At 37.6% G+C, this 17,114-nt stretch overlaps 3 protein-coding genes across 4 annotated transcripts; 1 reads left to right on the forward strand and 2 right to left on the reverse strand.

The window, feature by feature from the left end:
- On the forward strand, positions 169-5,781 carry LOC18785368 (folylpolyglutamate synthase). Of its 2 annotated transcripts, none has more exons than XM_020557504.1 (16): positions 169-476; positions 581-714; positions 813-878; positions 1,244-1,353; positions 1,695-1,755; positions 1,973-2,056; positions 2,168-2,224; positions 2,308-2,368; positions 2,776-2,822; positions 2,934-3,011; positions 3,492-3,656; positions 3,739-4,026; positions 4,371-4,449; positions 4,751-4,903; positions 5,050-5,213; positions 5,324-5,781. In XM_020557504.1, the coding sequence occupies exons 1-16, from the start codon at positions 467-469 to the stop codon at positions 5,381-5,383; spliced, it is 1,617 nt and encodes a 538-aa protein (XP_020413093.1). In that variant the 5' UTR covers positions 169-466; the 3' UTR covers positions 5,384-5,781. The 2 variants fall into 2 exon arrangements, with proteins under 2 accessions (XP_020413093.1, XP_020413094.1); XM_020557505.1 differs by having other exon boundaries at positions 172-476; positions 5,053-5,213; positions 5,324-5,745.
- On the reverse strand, positions 6,116-11,802 carry LOC18787144 (protein NEDD1). Its single transcript, XM_007220190.2, has 10 exons — positions 10,903-11,802; positions 10,563-10,675; positions 10,171-10,431; positions 9,962-10,066; positions 9,465-9,530; positions 9,000-9,221; positions 7,832-8,410; positions 7,092-7,694; positions 6,557-6,733; positions 6,116-6,482 (listed from the first exon to the last, which is right to left on the reverse strand). The coding sequence occupies exons 1-10, from the start codon at positions 11,066-11,068 to the stop codon at positions 6,375-6,377; spliced, it is 2,400 nt and encodes a 799-aa protein (XP_007220252.2). The 5' UTR covers positions 11,069-11,802; the 3' UTR covers positions 6,116-6,374.
- LOC18786800 (serine/threonine-protein phosphatase PP1 isozyme 4) lies at positions 11,895-16,054 on the reverse strand. The gene is made up of 4 exons (XM_007218640.2): positions 15,298-16,054; positions 13,600-14,159; positions 13,289-13,511; positions 11,895-12,318 (listed from the first exon to the last, which is right to left on the reverse strand). Exons 1-3 carry the CDS (start codon positions 15,497-15,499, stop codon positions 13,323-13,325), a joined length of 951 nt encoding a protein of 316 aa, XP_007218702.1. The 5' UTR covers positions 15,500-16,054; the 3' UTR covers positions 11,895-12,318; positions 13,289-13,322.

A 17,114-nucleotide genomic window follows, 5' to 3' on the forward strand; every position in this document is an offset into this window, starting at 1 on the left:
TCATTCTACATCATCTTTGACAATTCAGTTGGAGTGATGAGAGATGTTATTTCTAGACGTTAAATATCACTTTTGACATATCGGTTAGAAATACTCTTATCCTCCTTTCCAATCGAAAAGATCCTAAAAATAGATTGAGAGTCATTAATTGTTTTTTTTTATGGTATAACTGAAATTTGGACAGTGTTTTTATTAATTAAGGTTTGAATCATTATTTGCCGTTGGATGGGATCTAACGGCAGGTAAACAAAAAAAAAAAAAAAAAAACCCGCGACTAAGACAGTCGGAAGAATCCAACGCACTGCGAAGTGGTTTGTTTCGGTCGCTCGTCATCACCATGTCTTGTTCCTTACTTCCTTAGTTTTCCACCTTTCAACCCCAATCCCATAATCTTGTTCTGCATAATACCCACCCTTAATATATGTAACTTTCGATTTGATTCAGATCTAAACCAACCCAAGTCGCCATGGGAGAAGGTAAATACAACACAACCCACCATCTCCTTCTTCTTCTCCTTTCCGTTTGTTGCTGTTCATGCTTCTGTTAGTGGTATTAAATTATGCATGTCTGACTTTTGAAGGTGGCGATGGCTCTTCGAAACCAACTCCTTATGAAGAGGCATTGGATGCTTTGTCCTCTTTAATCACAAAACGCAGTCGTGCCGATACGAGCAACAACGGGGACTGCTTCGAACTGCTATCTGACTATCTCAAAGTAATTTTCTTTACTTCCCAAATTACATACTTTCATATTTGAACTGATATCTACAAGTAAATTAATGGCAAATGGAACCAAAAATTCAATTTGTGTAGATATTGGAGTTAGACGAGCCAATTTCACAGTTGAAGATTATTCATGTGGCTGGCACCAAAGGAAAGGTACTCATGTTGCATCTTCTTGTTATTTATTTATTTATTTTCTTAGAGAACCCAAATAATTTTACTTTGGTACGAGAAAGTGAACCAACTCTTGCTTTGTGTGTCAATCTCACCACAGTAGCAAAGTTTTTGTTTTGGTCACTCTCCAGTTTTTCTACCATGCTCTTCGAATTTTTCTTTTAACTGATTAAACCAAGATAGCAATTTTTTTTTGTACAAATTCTGTTTTCCTGTTTTCAGTTCTTAATTTATCTTTCACAGAGCATCTCTTTGTAGTGTGGTTCTGTACTTAGACTGGCTTAGTCACTTATTGCTGTATGATATGGGACTCATTATGCCTTTTTTCTTTTTGGGCGTTGCAATAGGGATCTACCTGCACCTTCACAGAATCAATATTACGCCATTGTGGCTTTCGCACAGGACTTTTCACATCTCCTCATCTCATTGATGTTCGAGAAAGATTTCGTTTGGATGGGTGAGTTTCATATTGGCATGCATGTAATATTATATAACTTCCATGTTAACAAGTGAATTTTATGTATTATCATTATCATTTTATGTGTTTCTTTGCACTATCGTTTTTCTTTGAAATTCAAATAAAGCTATAATTTTTGAAGAAGTTGCTTGGTTGTTGTAGTTATCAAGTCATTGTTCATCTGTTCCATTTCATGTTTGCGTGCTTTTGCAAGTTTTGGAACTGCTAAAGTATCTAGTGCTTTTTGTTCTTTAGTACAGAGCATAGTGAATTTTTATTCTGTCTGTTGCCTTCTAGATTTGTCCTTGATTAAATTTTCTTGTTCTCGTTGGATGGTACAGTGTGGACATCAGCGAAGAGAAATTTTTAGCATATTTCTGGTGGTGTTTTGAGAGACTAAAGGTAATCCATGTTTGATTCATGTTATCTTTGTTGGACGTCTTTTTAACCTTTCTATGCCTGTGTTTATATTTTTGAATTAGCACGTTTTCATGCTACTATATATTGATCAATGTAAAATGTTGTCTTATCTTCTATCCCAAACTTTTTTCTTTCAATGTTTTTGCCTAAATTGTTTAATCATGATGGTTATCTCAAAGTGTGTGTATCTCAAATGCAGGAAAAAGCTAGTGATGGTATACCAATGCCTTCCTACTTTCGCTTCCTTGCCTTGCTTGCCTTCAAGATATTTGCTGCAGAAGAGGTTTGATACGTATCTTTTTAGTTGCTTTCATGTATAATCCTTCCTGTCCGAACTGTTCTTGATATCAATGGTGAATCAGAAATATTGCTTTTAATTTAATCTTCCATGCAGGTAGATGTTGCTATCTTGGAGGTTGGGTTAGGTGGAAAGTATGATGCAACAAATGTGGTATGTGTAATGGTATTTGAGTACAAATTCCATTAATTCAGTTACTTTGGAAATAACTAAGTGTAGATGCCTTAACATTTCAGGTTAAGGCACCTGTTGTTTGTGGTGTATCTTCCCTTGGATATGACCACATGGAGATTCTTGGTTAGTTTTCTCCTTCTCAAACCTACGTAATTACATGTGAGTAATTGATACATTTAATTGAAGATACAATTATAAAGAAACATATGCAAATGTTTTCTGCATTTGCAATGTGACACAATTATCTATTGGATGCTATAATCATGATAAATATAATATATGTTGGAAAATGCTCTCTTGCCTAATAGTTTGGTATGTTATGCTATCGAACTGTCAATTTGGACTATTAATTAAGGGGATTCTTGTTTGCATGTGTGGCCCAAATTGTCTGTTTGACAACATGTCATAGCAGATATCCACAAGAGAACATTTCCCCATACATGTATGTCTAGCACGCATCACCGCTCTGAAATTAGTTATGTCTAACACGCATGATTGCTTTTCTTTTCTTTGCTGGATACTATACATAGGAAATACTCTGGGAGCAATTGCTGGGGAGAAGGCTGGAATCTTCAAGGTTCTCCTTACAATTACATTTCCTGAAAGCATATGATGACTGGCAATATGTTTGACAGAACTTACACTCACTTCCATTACTGTGTCCATTTTTATTTTTCTTTCACTTCAGCCTGGGGTTCCTGCCTTGACTGTGCCCCAACCTGATGAAGCAATGTGTGTACTGGAAGAGAAGGCTTCTGAGTTGAATGTAGGTTGCAAGATGTTACCCTTCATTGATTTAGTTTCCCATGGTTCCATATTAAAAGTTTGATATGTTTAAGCGATAAGTGTCCTCGGCTGCTTAAGTCTCAACTTGCGTTGTTTTGCAAACCTACTGATACTGTTTAATAGAATTGTTTATCAGAAGTCCTAGGATTCTAAATTTAGGTTCATTAATGACTGCAAAGTTGCTAAGTCATAATTACCATGTTGGAAGGAACTTGAGGCCTTTCTGTAATTGAGAGATGCCGTTCTTGTACTAGGGTTTGGCCATATTCTAAGGATTTATGTAACATCTTTTGCTACAATATCAAGGAAACAATATCCTCAACCGTTTAAGGAGTTAAACTGTGACAAGTCAAATTTAGCTGTTTTTAATTCATTATTGAATCTGTTACTTTGTTTTGAGCCAAATGGAAAACAACAGTACACCTCCTTCAATGAGCTTAGAAAATCATGCTGGTTCCAGGTACCTCTTCAACTGGTACGACCTTTGGATGCCAATTTGCTGAATGGCTTCAAACTTGGGCTTGAAGGGGAGCACCAATATGTTAATGCTGGTCTCGCTATTGCACTGTCCTCTACGTGGCTTCAGAGGACAGGTCATCTTGAAGTCCCATACCCAGAACATACTGTAAGTTCTATGAGTGATCAGTTCTTCTTTTCATTCTTGATTTTAATGTTGATTGATTTATATAATTATTCGGATGGAATAGACCTCTCTGCCAGAGCAGTTCATAAAAGGACTAACTGCTACAGTCAGTTTACAAGGACGGGCTCAAATTGTCCCCGATAACAATGAAAGCCCTGAAGATCTTGTGTTCTATTTGGATGGTGCCCATAGCCCAGAAAGCATGGAAATATGCGCAAGATGGTTTTCTCTTTCCATTAAGGGTGACTCCCAGGAAAAAATCTTGAGTTGTCAGCCACTGGATGCTTCCAGATCATCACATGATTTGGTACAGAGGAAACCTGATGGAAAATCCAGGAAGAATTCAACACAGGTAGAGCACAAAACTCTTGATCATCACTTAGTCGATGGGCATTCAATTCCTTTTTTTGCTAGGTATTTGTATCCACTTTCTTGCTCAATTTTGTGCTTTATAGGGTGCATGATGATTTTATGATTGGATCAGGAGACTTCATCATGTATCGAAATTTTCAATTTATATTTGGTTTAGAATTAATAGCCTTGCATCCTGAGTTGACATGAACACTGGGAAGATCAATTTTTTTTTATAAATAGTCAAATGTGTTTTTTTATATTATAGTATTAAAAATTAAGCCTTGGAGATGCTTCATTTTCTTCTTGCTATTACTGAGAAAAATTCTTGAAAAATACTTGCAGATACTGCTGTTTAATTGTATGTCAGTGAGGGATCCTCAGTTGCTTCTTCCGAACCTGATGAAAACATGTGCTAGTCATGGTGAGCATCAAGAAGCATTATTTGATGCGATTTCCTCAATTTTTGTAGATAAATATTACCATCCAGTAAACATTAAAGATCTAAAATGAATTTATAGATTAAGAATTATTAGTACGTAAAAATGATAAAGTGCATGGAATTTAGATCTGCAATGAGTTTATTGGTGATGAACTTAGAGTATGGATAATTTTACTCTTGATTGGTGTCAGAACCTTAATTGTTGATTGGATTTTCAATCAAGTTTCTGTAAATGCAGTTTCTATTTTCAAAGGAATTTATGGCAATTTGGTTGATATCTTAGGTGTCTACTTCAAGAAGGCTCTATTTGTACCAAACACATCAGTGTATAACAAGGTGGGTTCGCATTCCTTACCTGCGACTGATTCTCAAGTTGATTTGTCATGGCAGTTCGCGCTTCAAAGAGTTTGGGAAAACCTAATGCTGGGTGACAAAGGTAAGTGAGTTATAACATAAAATGTCAATTAAGTTATTCTCTTCTACCTTGGTTTTCAATCAAAATGTACATGGATCATAATTCTGGGGTGCACTGAAGGTTCTTTGTATTTCTCATTCTGAAGTGTTTCTCTTTTTTAACTTTAGCAGGAGGTGATGAGAAGAGCACAGGCGCTGTTTTTGAAGAACTAACAGATGATACGGAAATGGCTGTCAGAAGTTGTGAAAATAGTGCAGTCTTCCCCTCTCTCCCGTCAGCTATAAAATGGCTCAGGGACAGTGTCCGAAAAAGTCAGTCTGTTCGTTTTCAGGTAATGCTCTGCATTTGTTTTTTATGATCATATAAGATTTTTGGTGACCTTGAAATGTATAAATCTTACTCCTGCTTCCCGAATTCAAATATTTCTGGTGTACTTATCAGGTCCTCGTAACTGGTTCTTTACATCTCATCGGTGATGTGTTGAAATTAATCAAGAAGTGAGGCGTAGTACCAAGCTGAAGCCCCCTATTTGCACGTCCTTCTAACTGCAACATGTTCTGGTATTCATCAAGTCATGGGGAAAAGCCGTGGGACCATTCTAACTCCACCGTGGTTAAATGCTGACGGGCTTCTATTCTTCTATTCTACTACATGCTGTGTGTTCTGAAATGCTGCAGATTCAAGTTGGGTGCGTACAGTTGAATCAAAGAATAGTGACTTAAATTTACGCGGCATTTTGTTTGAGAGGGGCTATTTCCACGCCCTTATATCGGTTAAACCCCACCACCTTATTACGGTCATTCACTTTTCAATTCTTTGTCGACAGATTTCTTGAATAAAAGACAATAAGTCTGCAAATTCAATGTTGTTCTTTAGAAGCAAATCATTTTAACTATACACCCCTTAGAATGCTCTCATAACGTACAACAAATTCCCAAACCATGAATGCAAGTGGTTCCCAAATATCTGTTGCAAATGTTTGAAAACCTCCATAAAATGACTGAAAACAGGGTAAACAAGGTCAATGTTGCAGCACTCGATTGTAAGTTGGGACTATGATCCTGTACATGTTTCGACTCCAATATGATCCTGCACTCATATCTAAGAGATTTTGTGGGCGAGCACGGAGTTCAAAGAGAAATCAGGTAGACAAAGCAGCTTGAACACCACAGGGAAGAAAAGGAAAAAGAGAAAAAAAAAACTGCATAATAGCAGAAACATCGTACTCGTGATTGTTCACCGAAATCAAAGCTTTCATTCATTAGCATGAAATGTTCACATCTGTACATGTTCACAAACACTACTTCCTAAAACACTTTGCATTTCTACCTTTTTTCTTTTATCCCCACCCCACCGGCTGAGAGAAGCAATTCTAGTCTACCTATAGAACAAAAGCCCACTGATGAAGAGCAAATTATAAAACAGAAACAACATACATATTCCAAATCCACAAAAATAAAAATTGAAACAATAATACAATCTTCACCGGTGCTCAAAGCAATTGCCGGAGCTGCTGGTTTTCTTTCCGGAGAGACTTAACTTCTCTCATCAGCTCAGCTTGGTTTTCCAGAATTGCACTCATCACATTTGATGTTTCCATCTGTGTAATGGTTTCCAGAAAATGAATGAGGAACTAAACGAAAACAAAAAGAGAACAAGATAGCAGTTGCATACCTCTTGCATATGAAATTGTCTTAAAATTTCTATATGAAGGTTCCTCATATCTTCGTGTATGGATTTCTGAAAAGAATCAAGAGTTTCTTCCAGAGTACGTTGAAAAATCTGAAATGTAAAGGAATTTCCCTGCTGTGGATCTTGTTGAGGCATATTTTGGAGATGCGAACTTCCACCCTGTCACAATTATTGTCGTTCAGTAAACTATGATAATCTAGTATCAATATAAAAAGGCAGCATGACAAACGACTGTGATAGCTTCTCCTAATGGATTCTATTACTGGTTTCCAATTTGAATGGCAGCATAAAATCAAAAGCACTCATTTCAAGTGGGACCCCATTTGTTACTAAGAACACAAAAAGCGAAAGCATGTACCATGCCAAAGCACTAAAATAATCTTTCCTGCTCTATGTTGTTTTCTTTTTTTTTTTTTTTTGAAATAGCCTATTTAAATGCAAACCCGACAATCAATTATCTATCCGACCAAAAAAAAAAAACAGATAATTACTTATCTAATAAGCATGTTATCCATACATTCATTGCTGGAAGAATCCCTGATTCTGTGGCAGTTGATGAATCTGACTTTGACAACAAGCTATTCAACAGTTCTTCTCTGCCTTCAGCTCCTGTTTTCTTTGTTTTTGGTGAACCAACTGCAAGGGATGTTCTGTCATTGTAGGAAGATGTAGTGCTTATCCTCTCTGCATAAGTAGAGAATCTCCGAGGCAGGGCCAAAGATGTTGGTGAATCAAGGTGCCCCATGATGCCTTTGTTACCAGGGGACATAGGCATCGCACTCGAGGAAATGTGTTCTGGAAATCCTAATGAAGTCTCCTGATTGGAAGACACATCTTTCGTGCGCAAGTTCGGATAACTTGAGCCTAAATTTGCAGAAGAGCTAATACTAGTAAGACTTGCTGTTAAGGACATATCCGGTAATCCAGATAAAATTGATCCTGACGTCTGAGCTGACATCCCAAAGCGAGATGGAAAAGTGATTGGCTGACGCAGGTGAGTATACTTATCGGATAATCTCTCACCACCCCAAGCTTCTGGAGGGGTGATGGATGAGTCTTCACTCTTGGAAGATGGAGCAGGAGTTGATTCTAGTAGTGCAAACGACGATTTGGTGTCATCCTGCACCAAGGAATAAAGCAAAATCATCATTCAGAACAATGTGTCATCCTGCACCAAAGGTGCTCATTATAGTTCAAAATATGAATATTTGCATTATGCATTCATCCAAGAAAGCTAAAGATTTGGATAGGTGAGACCTGTTTAGAACTTGAGCTGGGCTTCCAGTCAAATATTGGATGATCACTGGCCCCATCCTCTGCAAAAGGGAATCTCCTACTGGAAGAAGGAAACAAAAGTGAGGAAGGCTTCTTATCTGCAAGCAAATGGTCCTTCTTTGATCTGTCATGATCATCCCACAGCTTGTCAAGTGTAGGTGTGATTGGATGGACATCCACAAGAGGGGAGAACACCTCCATATCATCCTTGAAGTTATAAGTAGATCGAGGAGCATGCAATCTAGACAATGTTCCACCTGGCCATAAATGGCCTCGATGTGGTGTCTCCTCTGCAGTAGATACATGAAGTGTGCTTGAAGTAAATCCACTGCCAGCTGCTGTAACTGAAGATGTCTCCGCAGATAAACTTGAACGGCCTGGATTTCGAGAACTAGATACTCCCATAGATAGAGGAAGGCTTGATGAGGTCACAGAAGGAAGCGGGTCAGGCATAAGTATTGAATCTTCAACAGCATCTCCTAAAAGAGCGGTCTCGACAGTACAATTGCTTTCGTTTACAAGGACAGGTTTTGACCTTTGCCAGCATAGACTTGTAACAGCCTGATGAATACTGTAAGTGATTAGTACAAAGAGAGTTAAGAAGAATTTTGATACAAGAAAAAGTTGAAATCTTTGGGCTCAACAGAACCATGTCATTCATGTAGACTGCTAGTTAAAAGCTAACGAACTATTGTGTGTCCCTATGAGAACATCCTTGTGATAAATCCACCTAACCAGGGTTGGTAGAGAGTTCGAATCAGGACATAGAGACAATATATATGCCCCTAACCCTAATGGTAAGGCATCTTGATCCTTAGTGATGACAAACTAACAACAGCATAGTGTTAAATGAAAATGCTAGAAAACAAATTGCCAAAACTTTTAGAGACAACACAAGTTTCTCCAAAATTCGCATGTTTCAGAGATAAAACACTTTAGTTTATTAATCTATTAAGCTGCTGTTCAAGGAACAGTGCCCTGATTATGCAGGGATCTTCTGAGCCTAATGCAAGCAAACAAGAATGTGTTCTGTATGAGGACGCGCCAACACTATGCATCAGAAAGTGATGGGGAGGACCACAAAAAGGAGAGAGAGAGAGAGAGAGAGAGAGAGAGAGAGAGAGAGAGAGAGAGAGAGAGAGAGAGAGACCTCTGAACTACTATAAGCACGAAGAACGGTGAAAGGTTCTGGTTTACCACGGACATCATAGAACACCACACGACCACTGCTTGTTCCAGCTGCCAGTACCCAGCCATCATCTCTAAATGCCAATGAAGAGAAAGGTGCCTCATAGGAAATACAAGATGAATGTCGTCTAGACCCTGAGTCGTAAGTATACAACTTCTTATCAAGCCCAACAGTAGCAATCATCTGTCAAGAGGAAAATATTTTCCATATCACAATGCTTAATCTCTCTCCGGACATTCGGACCCTTAGAAAGCTTCACTATTTCATAGAAAATGATAAAATAGCCTTCATCTTAAACGTAGTGGTTCGAGCCGGCAATCAATCAGAATCAAGAAATAAAAAAAAGGAACCCCCTCGGCCAAGGAACCGACCCGAAAGGAAACATTATGGACTGCAATATGTAAAGTTAAGGTGTACTTATCAGACCTTGTCATTAGATGGTGAGAAACTGATACCAGCAGTTGGCGCAGAATGCTGCTTCAACCAAGAAACCTGCATAAAAAAAGTTTGAAAAGGAAAGAAATGAAGAAAAACCAGTTTAGTTACAAACACAAAATGAAAAACTAAGAGAAACAAGAATCAGTAGGAAAGAAATACAGGAAGTTTGTCAAAGGGTAAATTTGACAGCTAATGTTATCAAAGAACAAGATCAATGCTTCCTTTGGGTTTGGGAAGAAGGAACAATTGGACAAAATACAGAATGAAAATTCTCTCTACTTCAAATATGACTGTTTCTATCACCAAAAAGAAAGCCGTTTTCCATATATAAATAAACTGGGAACACACTTTTAATTTTCATTGACCCAAATGGAAATGTAAACCCAAAAGACCAAGAAAACTCAGTAAAGCATTGATGTTGGTACTTTTTTTTGTTTTTGTTTTTGGAATAAACATGTAGAGAGATTCATTAACATACTGCAAACCTTTGGGCTACGACCGGTTGTGTCCCACAAATGTGCAGACCCATCATCACCTGCTGTCACCAAAAGGTGTCGGCTAATCCGGGAATAGTCAAGCACTCTTAGTACCTGGTCTTAAAAACCAGCAAATAACCAATTAGCTCAGAAACCAGGGACTCAAAGCCACAAAGACGAGGGTAATAATCAGCGGAAAGATGCAATGAGAAGACAACCTGTCCATTAGGGTCCTTGAGTTCAGCAGTCCTTGCACCAGATGTAAGGTTGTGAAGTATTAAATCCCCATCGACACTAATGGAAGCTAAGTGCTCATCTTTGCAATTGTACATTGCACCCGTAATTGTACTAGAATGACCCCTCAACCATTTAATACAGCGCTTTCTTTGCAAATCCCATATTCTTACAACCTGACCACTTCCACCAGAACATATGTATCTAGAAACCTTGTTACTGAAGCTGAGAGCCAATATAGACTCCTGCATAAATAGTTCAACCAGCAGAACATCAACTACTAAACCAACCCAGTCTTTCAAGTACTATTGTCTCCACTGTCACACCATTTTAACACACCATGTCTATTTGAATTATATAATTGTGATTGAATTACCTCAATGTTGTCTCCACTGTCGGTTCCAGCCATTGGAATGGTGCCCATGCTCTTCCCATTCTTATTCCACAAGGATATCTTCTTATCATCTCCAGCACTAGCCACCACCAAATCTGAAAAATTACCAACCCACATTGATTAACAAAACAAATGCAGGATTTTTTTATTTAAAAAAAACAGAACTTTATGATTATTTTCACCCAAAACTTTCTCATCTACAAAAACCTTGATAATATTCAATTCTTACAAACACAGATAACAAAAATCAAAACCAACACTATGAAATCCATAACCCATCATCCCATTGAGAGAGAGAGAAAGAGAGAAGTTAGTGACTGACTGGTGTGGTTCCACTTAAGCGAATTGACATGGGAGCCAGGAGAAGGAGTGTAGCTCAAAACGCAGGGATCGCCGGACTTGACCGAGACATCAAAGAGCTTGACAGTGTCACCTCCACTTGCTGCCAGTAACGCCATCGATGGATCCAAACCTGAATTCATATTCATTCTCCCTCTTTCTCCCCCAACTTTCCCGATTTGGTTTTTCTTTCCTTCTTTTTTCTATTATCTCTTAATGAGAAGCTATACCTAACTCCACATCCAATTTCCCGGAAAATCCAGTGATTGGATTGTCGGGATTTTGGAGAGTGAGGTCGAAGAAATTATGAAATGGAAGAGTTAGTTTTTATCTTTATTTATTTGTTCACCTTCTTATTTTTTTAAAAAAATTTGGGTTTTTGAAATGAAAAACCCTACTGAAATCGAAAACGAGGGCGAAATTTAAATGAGAAAGAGAGGTAATAAGTGGGCGGGCCATGAGCCCATAATTATTTATTTATCTTTTCCTTTTTTCTTTGAAAGGAATTTTTTTTTCGGAGAGGGTATAAAACAAGAGTTTAAAGTATATTTTTTAAGGTTAAAATGCAGCAATGATTCCTCGAACTAAGATCGGACTTTACATTTCATCCCTGATTTAAGGCATTGAGTTTTATGACCAATAAGGCGTAAAAAAAATTCAAATTTCAGCGAACCACAGCAGATGTGAACTTGGCTTTTGCATACAAACGAAACTAGGCAGCTTCATACGGATTATGTATCCTCAACAACAAAAAATACGGATTATGTATTGCAGAATCAAACCCAGATCAAGCATTTCCACCATTTTCACATTTCTACAAGCAACTATTTGCTCATTCAAATTCCTCTTTTTTGGAGAGGATATTGGCAAATTGTTGGCCACAAATTGGCCATATCTGTCTTCTTCAAATTGCTTTTAAGATTGGAAACAGCAGCAATCATAAATGGTTAGCAGCAGGACAGAAACACGAAGCCATGATCCCCATAATAAGAAGCAACATATAGCCACTAATAACAGTTGAGACCATCTCTTAACACCAAAATAAGCTCAACACCAATGAGTAATATTACTAATAATCTGAGAAAACTGAAGACTTCTTTAGGGAGTGAAATGCGGCCATTTCTGTTGGCCTCAATGGAAAGCACAACAATGAGTTGCCAGACCAATATATGTACACAAATGTCGCAGAATAAAGCATTACAGAGAAAGGTGAACGAGGAAACATAAAATTCTTCTGCCTCAAGCGACTCCAGAATATTTGTCCCGACACCCAGCTTCTATAGCCCCTCCCCAGCTTGAAGCACCGTACTCGGGGGATCTACTAGAGATAGAGGAAAGTTCTGAGGCTGGCAACCTTCATTTTCAGCCAAGTTGCCCAACAAAAAAAGGGAAAAAATGTCTGCACGAGGAAAAATAGATATAAAAATAAAAGTGAAAAAGAAGAGGAAAATGGCCACCAATAGTTGAGTAGCAAATAGCACAATGAGACTAGCATTGCAATTCATGAACACATGATAAAACAAGTCAAATCTACAAAGAATTGCATAACCACAGGGAAGAAAGCACAACACCCGAACTACAGGATCTTTTTACGAGCACATGGTTCATAAATAGTTAAAAAGGCTTTTGGGTATGAGATTGGACTGATTGGCCTTCACTAAGAGGAGGCCAAAAATACATGCAGTTGCCTTGTGTTTATGAGATAACATTGATCCTTTCACAGAATTATGTACTAAAAGACCAGCTTCAATAACTTTTCCTTTCCCATGCCTCAATTTGCTCGACTCAAAAAGTGCATCTTCAGCAATTCAAGCAACAATACACGTCAAAATACAAAATGTGGATCAGCAAGTAACATAAAAACTACTGAGGTATACTTAATTTCTAAGGTTGAATCAAACAAGTTACAACTTAAAAGTGTGGGACTCCTTATAGTATTCATTTTTCCAAGAAAAGTGGTCCAAAATGCTTGAAAGACAGCTAGGAAACAAGAAAAACATATCTATAGTTTCTTGAAGACGATATAGGAAATCAATGGAACTTAAAATTACAGAGTAAAATAACAGTCACATATGATAGGTAATAACATTCACATATGCATGCACACTTATTTATACACATGCTGAAGAATAACAGAATTAAAGCAATAACAGAGACAGCATGATACACACACATATGAAGCTAGCAAGCCAATATGCATAATAAGTAATAACATCCACATATGACTGCACATGCACTTACACAAATGCAAAACAACCCAAAGTAATAGCATAGACAACATGATGCGAGTGCACAAACATACACATAGCTAGTGGACCCATGGACATGATTAATACCAAAGGAACAAACTGCAACAATAATCAGCTGACCTGGTTCAAGACTGGAGCAGTGGTATTGCAATCATCACATTTTTGTTGACATCATGAACTTTGTTTTTTTCTCGGCTGGCTTAAGAATCTGGAAAGAGCACATTAAGTTCTCATCTACACTCATCATTGCACCAGCATTGTCAAACTCACCACAGTAGTTGGGGGCTGAAAAAATTGTAACAAGTTGCCTGTCGGCAAAGAATTCATAACCATCCTCCACAACCTGGACAAAAGAAAATTTGTTTCAGTTCCAAAATGTGTAGCAGTGGCTTGAACAGAATGAAAGGGGGAGGAGAAGGAAAGTCAATAACCTGATGGGCACGACAAACAAGGTCCAAATCATGCTTCATTAAGAACTCTGCCACCTTATCGGGGCCAAATGTATATGAGACTCCTCTGTCATTCATTCCCCATCCCTTAACATCTCTACCAGGATCTGACCAGAGCAAATCACAAAGCAAGCCAGTATCAGGAACAGCAGTTGGACGAGGTAAGTTTCTGATCTGATCCAAGTTTGTCAAATCAGGGGAAAGACCACCATGCATGCATAATATTTTGTCATCTATAAGTGCAGCCACAGGAAGGCAGTTAAAGCTGTCGGTGAAGGATTTCCAAAGTCTCACATTAAATCGCCGCTTGCACTCATCATAGAATCCATATATACGATTAATAGAGGCACATTCATGATTCCCTCTTAGCAGAAAGAAGTTCTCTGGATATTTAATTTTATAGGCAAGCAAGAGGCAGATTGTTTCTAAACTCTGTTTGCCACGATCCACATAGTCGCCTAAGAAAAGATAATTTGCACTAGGAGGGAAACCACCATATTCAAAGAGCCTTAATAGGTCACTGTATTGCCCATGGATGTCACCTGGAAATAAAAAGGAAAGTTCAGGTCAGACTAAAGTGAAATGACTTCGAAACAACCATTGCCATGAGCTGCAAAGATCAACATAGCCACTTTATCTAGAGATAATACCTACAATTTTTTTTCTTTCTAAATATCCACAACTCTCAAAGATTTGGACTGATTTACCTACTCGTAACTCAACAGAGTAAAAATCTACGTGGCAAATATTTTTCTGAAATCCTTGTGATGTTGCAAAACAAAACATGACAAGAAATTCCGGTTCAAATTGTCTGAGTCAAATGTTTTACCATGATTTCATAGGAAATCCATAAATCGATAGGTTAATGGGTGAAGTGATCTTTAACTATCTCATACTTCATCAGGCCCTCCTCACCCCTTCCCTGCGAAATGAAAAAGGGGAAAAACACGTGTACAGCCCCATCCACCCTCCCTTCCAAGTTCCACTATGCTTTTTAACATATCGTATTCTCAATGACTAATCAAGATTAGATAATTCCCCAATTATTTTCAATCCAAACGACATTGAATGAACCATTATAGCCTTTATTTCCCCAAGTGAAGGTAGAAACCACCATTATTTTCACATGACATACAACCAGGCACATCAAGGATTTCAATTGAATTGGACAAACGATTATAAAGACAAAATACACAAAAGAACATATAACATCATCAATAAGCCACAATCTACTCACAACGATTACAACCATAACATTGAAGAGGGAGAACATCTATAACAAAAAATAAAACAGTATATTCACAAAACATATATTATTTAGTAATGTAGCTTGCCACACATAGCTGATTTTCTAAGCTACTTGTGCAGCATTTTTTATGTTCTCCCTTTCAAAGTAAAACTCTGAAATGGAAAAAAAAAATGCAAATGGGTACTCTTAAACTATAATCTCAACCACAAAGAACTTCAACCCTGTGCTTTCACCATCTTTCCGATAGGCAATTTCATATCAGGCATGCAAGGAAAGGGAACCCATTAGAATATATATGTATACATATACAAACATGCAAAACCCCAGAAGGGGAAAAAAGTCAATCCAATCTGTTGCGACTCAAAATTTAGAAAATAAAATAGTTTGATAAATTAGCTGCATCAATGTATGTGGGTATGCAAATACGGTACCGCAGATTTTGATTGGGGCTTCCAGCTCGAGCAAATTGGGCTGCTGAAGAAAGATTTCTCTGGAAGCAACACAAAGCTGTTTGATCTCAGACTCCGAGAGCTGAACCTGCTTTCCCGGCCGGGCTAATCGGACCTCCGTGAGCCGTCTGATTATGTCATCGAGTACGGCAGGGTCAATCGCTCCCTGCCCTTGCGAGGCCATTCGATTCGATTTTCAGATCCTCGTTTGAACGGCTCAGATTTCCCGTCAGCTACAAAAGAAGAAACCCTAGAAATCGGAATTCGAGAAAAAGGGTCTCTCTTCTTTCTGTCTGAGCTGTTATGTCTACGGAGGCTCTCTCTGTCTTGTATTTGCGCTTCGAATTTGGCTTTTGGTTTGGTGGGTCAATTTTCTCAGTGAATATATTTTATAAAAATAAAAGTAATTTTCTCTGGAAAAAGAGTGGGAGACGGAAAAGGTAAAGCGAACTGGAAAATATGAGAATAAAATAGTGGGTTTTTTAATTGGGGAGAAGAAAGCGTCAAAACATTGAAGATGGAAGAGACGGCTGCAACTCCTATGTGACGGAGGAGCCTATAATATCTGAAATGAAAAGAATGAGTAGGGCAGACGACGTCGTAATCCTCTTCCGCTGATCTGAACAATTTGATTGTTATCTGGTTTGGTTGGAGAGAGAGAATGGGCTTAAATTCTAAGCCCATCCAAATTTGGATGAGTTTGGTTAGGTTTTGGTTTTGGGTTAACCCAGCTACGTCGTTTTGGAACAAAAACTTATTTCTTCCTTTTTGATCAAAAACGTCTTTGGCATTGACATTTTAAAGATGGTGGTGGTTTTCTTTCTGTATTTGACTTGTTTGTTCATATTTTTCTTGGTTTGTTACTCAAATCACGCATTTTTAAAGGTACTATATCTATATAGGGAAGGGATTCTCGGAACAACAAAAGAAAGGTGCTATAGGAAAATGAGGCACTTTGTAGAAAATAATAATTTCAACATATTTCTATGGAAAAATATTAAATTATTAACTTTCTTGGATGGTCCCTATTGAATTTTATTATTTTAGTCCTTTTTTTGTCATCTTGACCCAAGTACGGGTTTAGAATGTTGACATAAAAGAAATTTAGTATAAGTGATAGTTTAAATTATAAATGGATGAGGGTTTCTCACACACACTATCAAAGTGTCTTAGGGTTCGAGCTTGAGACCACTAGTCTACAAGTTAAGACTATTTTCCACTAGGCTATACCCGGTTGACAAAACATTAAGTGCAACTTGATTTTGATTTCTTGTACAATAGCAAAAGATTTTTATTTTTATTTTTATGAATATTGAAGATCGAAGATGGTTTATTCAAATTTCGAACATTGAAAAGAGAAATATCACTAATCTATAAGAGTTACAAGCTAACCGGTACAATAACAAGAGATTTTTACCACTCGAATTATGCAAATGTGTATGGAAATAAATAGATTTGATCATGTCTGTTTTTTATTCTTTATATTGTGATTAAATCTAAAACTAAATAGATTTGATCATGTCTGTTTTTTATTCTTTATATTGTGATTAAATCTAAAACTATGTCATTTTTTAATTTTCCTAAACCCAAAACCCTTGAGCTTTATAACCAAAACGATATCCTTGTGGACAATCACAACAACACAAGAAGCGCAGTACATAATCCTACTTCGAAATAAAGTGTATTGTCGATGAAGGCTTTCCAAAGTCTCACGTTAAATCACGGCTTACACTCGTCATAAAAGCCATAGATGCGATTGGTAGAACCACATTCCTGCTTTCCTCTGAGAAGAAAAAAGT

This window comes from Prunus persica, chromosome G2 (genome assembly GCF_000346465.2).
Source record: "Prunus persica cultivar Lovell chromosome G2, Prunus_persica_NCBIv2, whole genome shotgun sequence".
NCBI lineage: Eukaryota > Viridiplantae > Streptophyta > Magnoliopsida > Rosales > Rosaceae > Prunus > Prunus persica.

Coding starts and splice junctions, on each gene's coding strand:
- LOC18785368 (XM_020557504.1), top strand. Junction 1,354..1,694: donor GAAAGATTTCGTTTGGATGG/GTGAGTTTCATA, acceptor TGGATGGTACAG/TGTGGACATCAGCGAAGAGA. Junction 2,057..2,167: donor AGATATTTGCTGCAGAAGAG/GTTTGATACGTA, acceptor TCTTCCATGCAG/GTAGATGTTGCTATCTTGGA.
- LOC18787144 (XM_007220190.2), bottom strand. CDS start 11,068: ATGAATATGAATTCAGGTTTGGATCCATCGATGGCGTTACTGGCAGCA. Junction 10,432..10,562: donor ACAGTGGAGACAACATTGAG/GTAATTCAATCA, acceptor CTATTTATGCAG/GAGTCTATATTGGCTCTCAG. Junction 7,695..7,831: donor CCAGCTCAAGTTCTAAACAG/GTCTCACCTATC, acceptor TCCTTGGTGCAG/GATGACACCAAATCGTCGTT.
- LOC18786800 (XM_007218640.2), bottom strand. CDS start 15,499: ATGGCCTCGCAAGGGCAGGGAGCGATTGACCCTGCCGTACTCGATGAC. Junction 14,160..15,297: donor AGCCCCAATCAAAATCTGCG/GTACCGTATTTG, acceptor TTTTATTTCCAG/GTGACATCCATGGGCAATAC. Junction 13,512..13,599: donor TTGTTTGTCGTGCCCATCAG/GTTATTGACTTT, acceptor TCTTTTGTCCAG/GTTGTGGAGGATGGTTATGA.